The sequence below is a fragment of the Schistocerca gregaria genome, chromosome 5, assembly GCF_023897955.1.
Source record: "Schistocerca gregaria isolate iqSchGreg1 chromosome 5, iqSchGreg1.2, whole genome shotgun sequence".
NCBI classification, from domain to species: domain Eukaryota; kingdom Metazoa; phylum Arthropoda; class Insecta; order Orthoptera; family Acrididae; genus Schistocerca; species Schistocerca gregaria.
Window position 1 is genome coordinate 531,992,317 of NC_064924.1, and position 13,769 is coordinate 532,006,085.

Consider the following 13,769-nt stretch of genomic DNA (forward strand, 5'->3'; position numbering starts at 1 on the left):
AATGGCAAAGAGTGGCAAATGGTCCAGTGTAACTGTGTGTCTGTAGATCATTCTGGGTACAAGATGTTTGGCATGCAGTTCACATTTGAAACTGAATGTAATGACAACACAAAGAAACTAACTGTAAAATCAATCACTTTACAATCAAATATAAATAGCCCAAAATTTACTAATTAGTTTCTATATGAACCAAATTTTGACAAAGTATATGTCTATACCCTGGAAACTTCAAGATGGAATTGATATGTGCTGTAAAACTATTACATTTCCATTTGTGCTGAAAGGAATCCACTCACCGTCAATGTCACAACTAAGAAACTGCAGGTCTTTCAAGGCATCCTTGTATGCCCGTGCAACATCAAGGGTGTTTATACCAATGCGTCTTCCTTCTGAAGTTTCACCCTCTTCACTGGTTGATGCTGATTTGTCTAGCAGCCCACAATTCTGAAGCGCTTCTTTAACAGCTTGGCTCATGCGACAAAATTCATTAGCGAAAGTGTGCTCATTGATGGGTTTTTTACTTTCTGAAAATATTTCATCATCAGAATCTGTTCTCCCCGATAATTGTGGCTCATACATGCCAAGAGACAAATCGTGACCTGCCCAGTCATTAAACAGTGTACATTTCCTTCCCCTTCCTCTCTCAAACTTTTTCAGATTCCCTGCAGTTCCATTCTCAGCAGTTTTTTTCAGTTTTGACACAATTGATTCTGCTTCCTTCTCTAGCTGGCTGATCAAATCATACATGGAATTAGCCCGGCCAGGTAAATGCCATAAGAGTGGAACCAACTTGGGCTGCGTGGCAATAGTGTTTATAATGTCAACAACACGCTGATAGACTGAAGTATGTTGACAGATATCAAGAAATGATGTTACTTTTAATTTGGATTCCAAAAATGGTAGCAAACTAGAATCAGCCAAGACACTGCACAGCTCTTCAACACCATCAATAGCCCACTTTTCGTCATCTGATGAGACTTCTGATAATTCAACATTTTCACTCTCACTCAAATTCTCTAAAGGCATTTCAATATCTCCGCACGGTGTTTCATTATTCGCAATTGCACTTCCAACAGCTGCACTAGAACCTCCAACTTCAGTGCCTGAAGTCTCAAACTTTGCAAATGAGCTAGATGTTGGAAATGAAACACTGTTGTACACTAGGAATGAAGATCTACCTTTCGATATCCCACAAACTTTTTCAATCTCACGTAGAATTCCTCTGAGAACTAGTTCTATCTGATGATCCTTTTCCTTTTGAGCTGCAAGGTATGCTTTCACATCCCAACCAGACTGTGTAGATGAACTGTATCCAGTACCACGTGGAAACCACGTCTTTTTGTAATCTTTCTTCTTTCCTGCAACAACTGGAATTTCACTTTCACTAGTACATGGAACTTTTGCAGTCCAACCAGAACTATCAGCAGCCTTTGTATTAGCTAATGGAACTTCACTTACAAATGTTAGGCGCATTAAATGATTTTCAATGTCTAAATAAGCTCCCTGGGGGAACCTAAGTCTGTCATTTCGTTTTGTTTTAATATTGAGTCTGCTGTTCTTATCAAGATAGTCCTTGATTTCTTCCAAAACTGATTTCATATCCCGGGCTGGATTCCAGTTGGACAATTTCAGCAGATCCAATGTTGCAACAGAGTTTATGGTGGAGCCCACAAGACGAGGTCGTATAACTTTAACAACTGGTGGATAAAATGGATATAGATCCATTGTAAAATCAAGCTGCAGCTGTATGTACTTATATCCAAAATGCTCCTTAATCTGATTCAAATCTTGGGCCAAAGGGCCTCCAGGAGTGAATGATGACAGATAAACATACCACTGATATATATTGTCATCAACTGGTTCTGCTGCTATGCCACTGCGTTTTGCTGACATCATAATGTTAACCAAATCATTTGTCAGGATTCCTGATGCTGCAGAGCTGCTGAAGACTTGTTCAGGATGATCCTTAGAAGTGTTCTGAAACATGTCAGATGCTTTTGGATTATTGTCGACAGCTCTTAAAGATGCTTCTTTTTTTCGCCATCGTTTCTTCTTCTCTTCGATAATGATATCTGCATCATAGCTTTCATCTTCTTCCATAGGTATCTCTTCATCTTCTGCAGAGTCATCAGAACTACTGCACATACTACTCTGTTCATCTTTGAGATACAGTCTAAGTGCCTTGTCCAGCACAGTCTTCAGAGATGGACAACAGTCAGAATCAACTATATATTCATTAAGAGCAACACACCATGTACCATGGAGTGTTGATCTCTCAATGAAAAAACTGTCTTCATGATTAGGATAGTCTGATGGACAAACCAAGGTAAATGTCCCACTATTACCAACGGAGAATTCTAAGCAGATTTGTCCATCATTAACAATTTGAGAAACAAGTTTTATATGACCACTGTTGGCTTCTGACCACCGAACATATTCTTCGTGTAGTATTTTCTTCATTGTTAACATTTCCTGATGCTCTTCCATTGCTTCTATTTTAACAGACTCCGTTGAAAGGGCAGCCATTTTCCAATCTGGATGTGCTCTGCGCCCTTCACATTCACCGATGAAAATCAATCTGAAACAAAGTGTAGAAAAATGTTCTTTAAGTATGGCAGTCTGCCATATGCCAATATCAACATAGACTACAATATTTACAATGAAAAGTCTACAGTAAAAGTTTAATTTTCAAATGTGTTGCCAGATATATTAATAGGAAATAGTTGTGCAACAAATGACAATCACAAACACTGTGTCTCTCCAAAATCAGGGCCCTGTGTGTCTCCAAAATCAAAGTACGATCAAATGTAAGCAGAAAAAAAATCAGCTTACCATGCAGCAGTAAACAGACAAAAATGATAAGGTTGCACAGAGGCTAGATTTTAACACCTGTGTCTGTTTATCTCACATAACAGAGAAATGGGTAGAAGACAATCAGTTAAGTGTTTAAAAAGTCAGCAATGAATTCCGAATACAGAAACCATTTGAAAAACAAAAAAAAGAAAGAAACGACAGCCAATGGCAAGACATTCAACTGTAACGACAGATCAGAATGAGCTGTAAAGAAAAGAAAACTGATTTAAAAAAAAAGAAAGAAAGAAAGAAAGAAAGAAAGAAAGAAATGATAAATAAAAGTAAAGAATTGGGAGAGCTTAAAGTAGTAGCCTGGAAGAGACAAAAAGGAGGTAAACCAATGGTACCATTCACAAAATGTTGATACCAAGGAGTGTACAAGCCACCAACCAAGCATTCTAGAGCAAATTCCTGGATTAGTGCTGAACAAAGGAAACAACTGAGGCAATGAAGCTGCTACTAGATTATGGCTCAAGTGTTTTTGTGCATGCTCTGCCAAAACTTCTGTCAGATATAAGTAAGACTCCTCGACTGTGCCCGTTTGTCCTCAACATTTTACTGATCATGATGTTAACATAAAAAGCTGCAGCAGTAACATGTAAACTGACACTCCAGATGGGAAACCTCTCACAGGAAATATGGAACTAGATTTAGCACTGATAGAAGGGAACATGTAACAAATTTAGCAGTGGGTGAAATTTCAAATGAACCATGGGGATTCAAAATGGGTCAAGAAGAGTTGGTTGGTTGATTTGGGTGAGGGGCAAGATCATCAATCCCATCGGATTAAGGAAGGATGGAGAAGGAAATCGACCAAGCTCTTTCAAAAGAACCATCCCGCCATTTGATCCTCCTAAATGTGAGTCCAGTGCGCTAACCACTTGGCCATGTTGCTTGGTGTCTAGAACAGGTCTGAACAAAATATTGACCAGACAACGAATGCTACTGGGTGTGGGATGAAGAGAATAGCAGGTGGCCTATATTTGATCTCACAATACAATACTACTAAATCATTACCCTTGTAGAGGTTGGCAGGTATAATTCAGGATAGAGCAGTAGTTTCTGACAGGAGTTACAATCATTCAACATTTTTAAGCTAAACAAATAGTTCTTGTGGTATCCTGGTGGTTTTGGATATCAGGTTGGTGGGGTCGTTAAGAAGAAATGAAAGGTGTAGAAAATAATTGATATCTTTTCATTTATTTTTGCTGGTGTGCATTGCTGGACAGTTAATAAAAGAAAATCATAAAAGAGAGGCACTGCCTGGAAAATGGGCATACACAAGAACTTGGACAAAGTAGCTGACCTTATGAATGTGTTCTACAAAACAAATACAGGTTGAGTTGCTATATTTAATTCTTATTTATATTTCTACCCACTGCTATATGCTTTAACTACAGTACTGTAATTATCTAAACCAATTCCGTTGTGTGTTTGTTCTACCTTGGACTTGCCTATATCACACTCAATATTTTCCTTGAAATCAAGTGTTTATATTACTGTAAGAATCTAAAGCTTTCTGTTTGAAAGTCCCACATCACCCCTATTTATTATACTACGAGGTGTGGCAAATAAGTGGATTGGTGCTGCTACCCGCCAACAGCAAGTGCACCGTGGCAAGTTTGAAGATGGTTGTGTCAGTTGATGCTCCCCGTCCTGGGCTTGAGGGGTCCAAGTTAACATTATTGAGTCTCGCTGTAGCAAATGTGTGCTGATATTTTGGTGCTAGTGTCTGGGTGGAAAATGCAAAGAGTTCAGATGGGGCAACACGTTAACCTCAATTTTGTTGTGAAACTAGGGAAAACTGCAACAGAATAATTGCAGTTTCTTTACCTATGGTTCTGAGAGGCATAATCCGTATCACTTCAGGCAAGTGGTCTCTGTAAAGGAGAGCTTCCACCTTTAAGTTGGACAGGTTTTATTTTAAAAATCATTTTTTTTAACTTTCATGGGTAATGTAGGTCTTCACGGAAGTTGCTTCTTACTAATTTCATTGTTAAAATTAAACAATGGAAAATCCAGGATGGAATGTAACAATACCAGAGAAGGAAAATTGCTACTCACCATAAAGCGGAGATGCTGAGTCGCAATAGGCACAACAAAAAGATTCACACAATTATAGCTTTCAGCCATGAAGGCCTTTGTCACACACACACACACACACACACACACACACACACACACACACACACCAGCAGCCTCACAGGTGTGTGTGTGTGTGTGTGTGTGTGTGTGTGACAAAGGCCTTAATGGCCTAAAGCTGAAATTGTGCGAATCTCTTTGTTGTGCCTATTGCAACTCAGCATCTCTGCTGTAAGGTGAGTAGCAACTTTACTTCTCTGGTATTGGTAATTTCTTTGTTTCTTTGTTACAATGTTTATTTCTGTTGCAGTTCTTTCTTTCCACTTTCTTTGTTGCAGTTATTTCTTATGCTTCGTTTCTTTGTTGTGGTTGTTCATTTCAGGTTTCTGTAATATAGTTCTTCATTGCTAATTTGTTTAGTTAAGAGGCTTCTAAGAAATCTGAAATCATCCAGAGAGTTCTGTGTTTTCGTGAGGAATTTGGTGTCAGTTGACACGATGCAGTTGCAGTGTGCTTTGTGAAAAGGACTGTGCAATGTCTTTTGACTGTACTATAAGGAGAGTCAAGTGTTTTGACTATTTGTATATCCATAGAAGAGTGATGTATAAGCAAAAAGAAAAAAAAAAAAAAAGACTTTGTTCAGGTTGGGAATAAGTGTTCTCATTTGAAGACTCTGAACAAGTAAAGATGTTGTCAGTGACAAATTTGTGTGTTGAAAGTGTTTAGGCAGAATAAGAACAATGATAGTATCTGAACAAGGTGAAGCTTCCCATGGAATAGAAGATGCAAATTTTGCATCAACAGAGGAAGAATTAAGTACCCTGAATAAATCAACTACAGAGGTTGGTGTATGTCCTGTTAAGAAATCGTGGTCAGTGAAGTTGAGTCATAAGCTCTATGCATCAAGAAAGCACAGAGAAATTACTAAAGCTAGGGATGAATACACTACAGCAAAACTGACCACTCTCTTAGGAATTTTTCACAAATATCAATTCAACTGTTGAATACTGTGCATCATACAGCAAAAGGCACAAGTTTTAACTACTAGAAAAGAATTTTGAACCACATTTTATCAGTGTCAAAGTACATGGTAGACAAATCAATAAATGTGAGGTGTGTAAAAGGTGTCTTTGGAAGACCAGATACCTATTATGATCATTAATGTAGAACAAGCTCAAGTTCAAATAGTGCAGTCATTTTATCTGGAAGGTAAATGGTATTGTTCTTTGCCAGAGTGCCAACAAAAGAAGACACTATAACCGTAACAGTTTAAGGTCAAAAAATTGTGAAGTGAAGAGGTACGTTTTATGCACTACAACCAAAGTGGGTAGTTTCACACCCACCTAGAGATGTCTGTTTATGTGCGTACTGCTTGATTTTTGAACTGTGCGGTAACTTTAAAGAACTTACTGCAGCACGTGACATATGACACCTTGGCTGGGTGTGTGTCAAGTCATTAGTAGTCTGCAATGTAAAGCAAGACTTCTTTGTTTGAAGAATGTGGTGACTACCCTGGAAAGATAGGACTGCCTTTACACACACTCGGCCTGAAAGACGTAGCAGGTAACTCTGCAGAAGTTACACTTTTAACATGCGATGAAAAATAACTAATTAAGAAAACTGTTGCCTTCGACAGTTTCATTTGTGAACTTTGTAAACAGTCAGTGAAAGCAGTAACAAACCAGCATCTGAAGATATTATTATTACTATTTCTTTCTTATATCAGACATTATGTCTGGTCAGGAGTAGAAATTGACGCGGACCTTGATCAAGCCTGACTTCCTTTTAACTGTACGGTATATGTTATATTGCATTTAGGAACTTTCGCGTAATTGAACATGTATCAATAATTACGGATTTCTGTGGTTGTACATATAAGTTTGGGTGTAGCTGTATTGCATTGATGTACTGGTGGATATTGTGTGGTATGACTCCTGTAGTTGACAGTGTAATTGGTATAATGTCAACTTTATCCTGATGCCACATATCCTTGACTTCCTCAGCCAGCTGGATGTATTTTTCAATTTTTTCTCCTGTTTTCTTTTGTATATTTGTTGTATTGGGTATGGATATTTCGATTAGTTGTGTTAATTTCTTCTTTTTATTGGTGAGTAAGATGTCAGGTCAGTTATGTGGTGGTGTTTTATCTGTTATAATGGTTCTGTTCCAGTATAATTTGTATTCGTCATTCTCCAGTACATTTTGTGGTGCATACTTGTATGTGGGAAAGTGTTGTTTTATAAGTTTATGTTGTAAGGCAAGCTGTTGATGTATTATTTTTGCTACATTGTCATGTCTTCTGGGGTATTCTGTATTTGCTAGTATTGTACATCCGCTTGTGATGTGATCTACTGTTTCTATTTGTTGTTTGCAAAGTCTGCATTTATCTGTTGTGGTATTGGGATATTTAATAATATGCTTGCTGTAATATCTGGTGTTTATTGTTTGATCCTGTATTGCAATCATGAATCCTTCTATCTCGCTGTATATATCGCCTTTTCTTAGCCATGTGTTGGATGCTTCTTGATCGATGTGTGGCTGTGTTAGATGATACGGGTGCTTACCATGTAGTGTTTTCTTTTTCCAATTTACTTTCTTCGTATCTGTTGATGTTATGTGGTCTAATGGGTTGTAGAAGTGGTTATGAAATTGCAGTGGTGTAACCGATGTATTTATATGAGTGATTGCTTTGTGTATGTTGCTAGTTTCTGCTCTTCTAGAAAGAATTTTCTTAAATTGTCTACCTGTCCATACTGTAGGTTTTTTATGTCGATAAATCCCCTTCCTCCTTCCTTTCTGCTTAATGTGAATCTTTCTGTTGAGGAATGTATGTGATGTATTCTATATTTGTGGCATTGTAATCATGTAAGTGTATTGAGTGCTTCTAGGTCTGTGTTACTCCATTTCACTACTCCAAATGAGTAGGTCAATATTGGTATAGCATAAGTATTTATAGCTTTTGTTTTGTTTTGTTTCTTGCTGCCAATTCTGTTTGCAGTATTTTGTTAGTCTTTGTCTATATTTTCTTTTAGTTCTTCTTTAATATTTGTATTATCTATTCCTATTTTTTGTCTGTATCCTAGATATTTATAGGCATTTGTTTTTTCCATCGCTTCTATGCAGTCGCTGTGGTTATCCAATATGTAATCATCTTGTTTAGTGTGTGTTCCCTTGACTATGCTATTTTTCTTACATTTGTCTGTTCCAAAAGCCATATTTATATCATTGCTGAATACTTCTGTTATCTTTAGTAATTGGTTGAGTTGTTGATTCGTTGCTGCCAGTAGTTTTAGATCATCCATGTATAGCAAATGTGTGATTTTGTGTGGGTATGTTCCAGTAATATTGTATCCATAATTTGTATTATTTGGCATGTTGGATAGTGGGTTCAGAGGAAGGCAGAACCAGAAAGGACTTAATGAGTCTCCTTGGTATATTTCGTGCTTAATCTGTATTGGCTGTGATGTGATATTATTCGAATTTGTTTAGATATTAAGTGTGGTTTTCCAATTTTTCATTAGTATGCTTAGGAACTGTATCAATTTGGGATCTACTTTGTATATTTCCAATATTTGTAGAACCATGAGTGGGGTACACTATCAAAAGTTTTTCGGTAATCAATGTACGCGTAGTGTAGCGACTTTGTTTAGTTTTAGCCTGATATGTCACCTCTGCATCTGTTATCAGTTGCTGTTTACATCCTCGTGTTCCTTTGCAACAGCCTTTTTGTTCTTCATTTATAATTTTGTTCTGTGTTGTATGTGTCATTAATTTCTGCGTAATGACTGAAGCTAATATTTTGTATATTGTTGGTAGGCATGTTATGGGGCGGTATTTAGCTGGGTTTGCTGTGTCTGCTTGATCTTTAGGTTTCATATAATTTATTCCATGTGTAAGTGTTATCAGGGAATGTGTATGGGTCTGCAATGTAACTGTTAAATAATTTAGTTAGATGTGAATGTGTTGAGGTGAACTACTTTAGCCAGAAATTTGCTATTTTATCTTTTCCAGGGGCTTTCCAATTGTGAGTAGAATTAATTGCTTGGGTGATTTCATGTTGCAAAATTATCACTTCAGGCATTTGTGTTATCATCTTGTAGGTGTCTGTTTCTGCTTCTATCCACCATGCATGCCTGTTATGTTGTACCGGGTTTGACCATATGTTGCTCCAGAAGTGTTCCATGTCTGTTATGTTTGGTGGATTGTCTATTTTAATGTGTGTGTTATCTATTGTCTGGTAAAATTTCTTTTGGTTTGTGTTGAATGTTTGGTTTTGTTTCCTTCTATTTTCACTTTTTTTGTATCTTCTAAGTCGTTCGGCCAATGCTTGTAATTTTTGCTTCTTTTCATCTAATTGCTCTATCGCTTCTTGTTGTGAGATTTTACCAAACCTTTTTCGTTTTTTTTTCCTGACATTTGATGTCATATAAATTGTGTTAGCTGTCCAATGTCTTTTCTCAGTTTTTCTTTTCTGATCTGTAGCCTGTGTTGCCATGCTGGTTTTGTGGGTTTCTTCTGTGTGTTGGTTGGTTCTGATCTCTGCCTAGTGTGTATATTTAGTGTAGTGAGTGCTCCAATATAAACCAGTAGTTTTAACTCTTCCATAGTTGTGTTTTCATTTATTTTGTTGTGTGTGATTGTGTTGATAGTTTTTATTGTTGGTTCGACTTGTGGGTTATTTGGCGGTCTATGCAAGAATGGTCTAATGTCTGTATTTGTATTCTATATATGTCAGCTAAAATTTTCCTTCTATATCTAACATGTGTGTCACTTAGTGTTCTATTTGTACTTGTTCTGGTGGCAGTCTTAAGATTTCGTTTTCCTCTGATTGTTTAATTGATGTGTGTTGTTCTTTGTTTGTTTGCTCTGGGATGTTTGAGTCCATTACTGTATTTTCTTCTTCTTCTGATTGCACATTATTTTGTTCCAGTATTTGTTGTACTTGTTGTTTGATGTTTTCTAATTCTGACTGGGGTATCCTGTTATTTTTTATTATTACACGGATCTGATCAGCTCGTCGTCATTTTGTTAATAATTTTAATTCTGGGTATGTGGTAATAAATGTTCTGTATACTTGTGATCTGTATCCAGTTGTGTTGGTTCCTAGGTTTGTTGCTTGGTAATAACAGAACATGAGGTGTCTATTAGCTTCATCTGACCATCTCATCCTCTGTCTGTTTTCCTTCTAGGGTGGTTGCAGGAAGCATATCCTGCAAAACACCTCTATTTGGATTTAAATCATTTTCCAGTTGGCTAGCAGTGTCGTTACCATTGTGGGCGGGCATAGGGTTCAAGCGTCGTCCCCGACCGTGATGGCACTTGTCCGAGGCTTCTTTAGTTGTGTCCTAAACCAACTAATCACACTAAAAGGGGGGTTAGCCCTATTAGTGGTTTGTTCTTTTCATCGCCTTTTACAACTGGCAGAACATACCGGAGGCCTATTCTTTTCCCGGGCCTCCACGGAGATTATTACTATTATTCTTATTCTTATTAGGGTTGAGGGGGCACTCAACATCTTGGTCATCAGTGCCCTGACGAAAAGTCAACATGCAAATCTCATAGGTATGGACAAAGGCTGTCCCCATATGCAGATCAGTTTATAACGTATTACAGATTGCTGACCTTCCCCACCAATTTAGGGATGAGGTCTGACAGTTCACAAAATTTCACCACTCTTAACACTGTTATCTGTATCTGCTGGATCTCCAGCGAGACTGAGCACCGCCCTAATATCAGTATACAGGCCACATCTAGCCACAATATGCTGAACTGAAAGCAGCACACCACAAATTTCACAGAATGGTGGATCCTCCCACCAGAGGAGGAAGGATGTAAGGAAATTGCAACACCAACACCACATTGCGGAAGTGAAAGGGTATGTACAGGCTGAAGAACTATGTTAAGTGCTTCACTGTGATTTTGCTGAGAACTGCTCCAAAATTCTCCACAGGAAGTACAAGGGTATCATTGGAATAATGAACAGGTTTCAATTTTTACAGGAGTGAAATATTTTCAAAACAAGACTACAAATGTTGCAGTTGTAAGTGATGACACAGGACATGACATAGCACATGCTTTGCTGGCAATGCGCAAAATTCTTCAACTGCAAACAGGGGCAGAGAAGATCATCATTTCTGATGGTGCTTTTAGTCATTTTAAAAATCGTTTGAACTGAGTAAGTCGCTTGTGCCAACTGAGTGGGTCAATGGTACTGTTCTTGCCAGAGTGCCAACAAAAGAAGACACTATAATTACAACAGCTGAAGGTCAAAAAATTGTGAGTGAAGAGGTACATTTTATGCACTACAAAACAATCTTTTCAGACAGCTGTGATTCAGAATGCTGAGGATTTTACGAGAGTAAGAAATATTACACATCCACAGCCCTCTTGATTTTCAAGAGCCTTTTACGTGATAATATGACAAGTTTTATGTATGGCTAAAATTTCAATTGTTTATAAAAGCTGTTCAACCTGAAAGTGGGAGCTCTCCTTTTCAGGGAATGTAGAACATATGGTATTAATCAACAGGAAAAATTACAAATTGGCATTTTTGAAAAAAGTTTTTTCCATACATTATAAAAAGTTCAGAATGCTATAGTAAAAGAACTTTGACAGTTAAGTCCACATGGAGGCTTTCTTTGTAATCATAAAGCAATTATCTTTCAAAAAAAAAAAACTTAGAACTGTTCTAGAGATACAGATTTTTAAAAAAATTTCCAAAATTCACACCTTCACAATGGTACGCGCAGTGCCAGCTTTAGAGGGCTGTATCTCTGAGCAGAAACTTTTTTTTTTTGGAGAAAACAAAAAAATGTGTGTTCCTTACTTAGTCCTTCATTTTAACATATGCTAAATTCAATAACATCCGAGACTATGAATTTAAGATTTTTCCTAGCCTGCCTGAATTGATATGGACTATGCCAAAAGGGTTCTTGAAAATCAGCCAGTCAACATTATAACATTGAGATTCTGACTGTCATTCATGGTGAATGAGTAGAGAGAGAAAAATCTGGTGTGCCAGCCCATTCCACCTTGTCTGATAACACATTCATTGTGAAATGCAACATCACCCTGCTGGCCGACCACTGTATTTGCTCAATGTGGCCCCCTGGGACACTTTTGTTTACTACAGTCAAACTGCATCTAAGGGGCTAGATCTGGCAAATGTGGAGGCTGTGAAAGCAAAAGTGATCGATGTTCTCAACAAACTGGCAGAAGCAAACTTCCAGTACTTCCGTTGCAGTATCCCTGAATATGAAAGTTAACAGGAATATAAAAAAAGGGAGAAAGGTTTATCTGTTTAGCAAGAGTAATAGAAGGCAGATTTCAGACTACCTAACAGATCAAAATGAAAATTTCTGTTCAGACACTGACAATGTTGAGTGTTTATGGGAAAAGTTTAAGGCAATTGTAAAATGCGTTTTAGACAGGTACGTGCCGAGTAAAACTGTGAGGAACGGGAAAAACCCACCGTGGTTCAACAACAAAGTTAGGAAACTACTGCGGAAGCAAAGAGAGCTTCACTGCAAGTTTAAACGCAGCCAAAACCTCTCAGACAAACAGAACCTAAACGATGTCGAAGTTAGCGTAAGGAGGGCTACGCGTGAAGCGTTCAGTGAATTCGAAAGTAAAATTCTATGTACCGACTTGACAGAAAATCCTAGGAAGTTCTGGTCTTATGTTAAATCAGTAAGTGACTCGAAACAGCATATCCAGACATTAAGGGATGATGATGGCTTTGAAACAGAGGATGACACGAGTAGAGCTGAAATACTAAACACCTTTTTCCAAAGCTGTTTCACAGAGGAAGACCACACTGCAGTTCCTTCTCTAAATCCTCGCACAAATGAAAAAATGGCTGACATCAAAATAAGTGTCCAAGGAATAGAAAAGCAACTAAAATCACTCAACAGAGGAAAGTCTACTGGACCTGACAGAATATCAATTCGATTCTACATAGAGTACGCGAAAGAACTTGCCCCCCTTCTACAGGCCGTGTATCTCAAGTCTCTAGAAGAACGGAAGGTTCCAAATGATTGGAAGAGAGCACAGGTAGTCCCAGTCTTCAAAAAGGGTCGTCGAGCAGATGCGCAAAACTATAGGCCTATATCTCTGACGTCTATCTGTTTTAGAAATTTAGAACATGGTTTTTGCTCGAGTATCATGTTGTTTTTGGAAACCCAGAATCTACTCTGTAGGAATCAACATGGATTCCAGAAACAGCGATCGTGAGAGACCCAACTCGCTTTATTTGTTCATGAGACCCAGAAATTATTACATACAGGCTCCCAGGTAGATGCTGTTTTCCTAGACTTCCAGAAGGCGTTCGATACAGTTCCGCACTGTCGCCTGATAAAGTAAGAGCCTACGGAATATCAGACCAACTGTGTGGCTGGATTGAAGAGTTTTTAGCAAACAGAACACAGCATGTTGTTATCAATGGAGAGACGTCTACAGACGTTAAAGTAACCTCTGGCGTGCCACAGGGGAGTGTTATGGGACCATTTCTTTTCACAATATATATAAATGACCTAGTAGATAGTGTCTGAAGTTCCATGCGGCTTTTCTCGGATGATGCTGTAGTACACAGAGAAGTTGCAGCATTAGAAAATTGTAGCGAAATGCAGAAGATCTGCAGCAGATAGGCACTTGGTGCAGGGAGTGCAACAGACCCTTAACATAGACAAATGTAATGCATTGCGAATTCATAGAAAGAAGGATCCTTTATTGTATGATTACATGATAGCGGAACAAACACTGGTAGCAGTTACTTATGTAAAATATCTGGGAGTATGCGTACGGAACGATTTGAAATGGAATGATCATATAACATC

At 38.0% G+C, this 13,769-nt stretch overlaps 1 protein-coding gene across 1 annotated transcript in view; it reads right to left on the reverse strand.

Annotated features, from left to right (window-relative positions):
- Nucleotides 1–13,769, reverse strand: part of LOC126273181 (baculoviral IAP repeat-containing protein 6-like) — a 135,664-nt gene that overhangs the window by 82,518 nt on the left and 39,377 nt on the right. The window contains exon 2 of the mRNA XM_049976683.1: nt 297–2,578. Within this exon, the coding sequence (XP_049832640.1) occupies nt 297–2,526 (2,230 nt within the window). The 5' untranslated portion in view covers nt 2,527–2,578. The remainder of the gene's footprint in view (nt 1–296; nt 2,579–13,769) is intronic.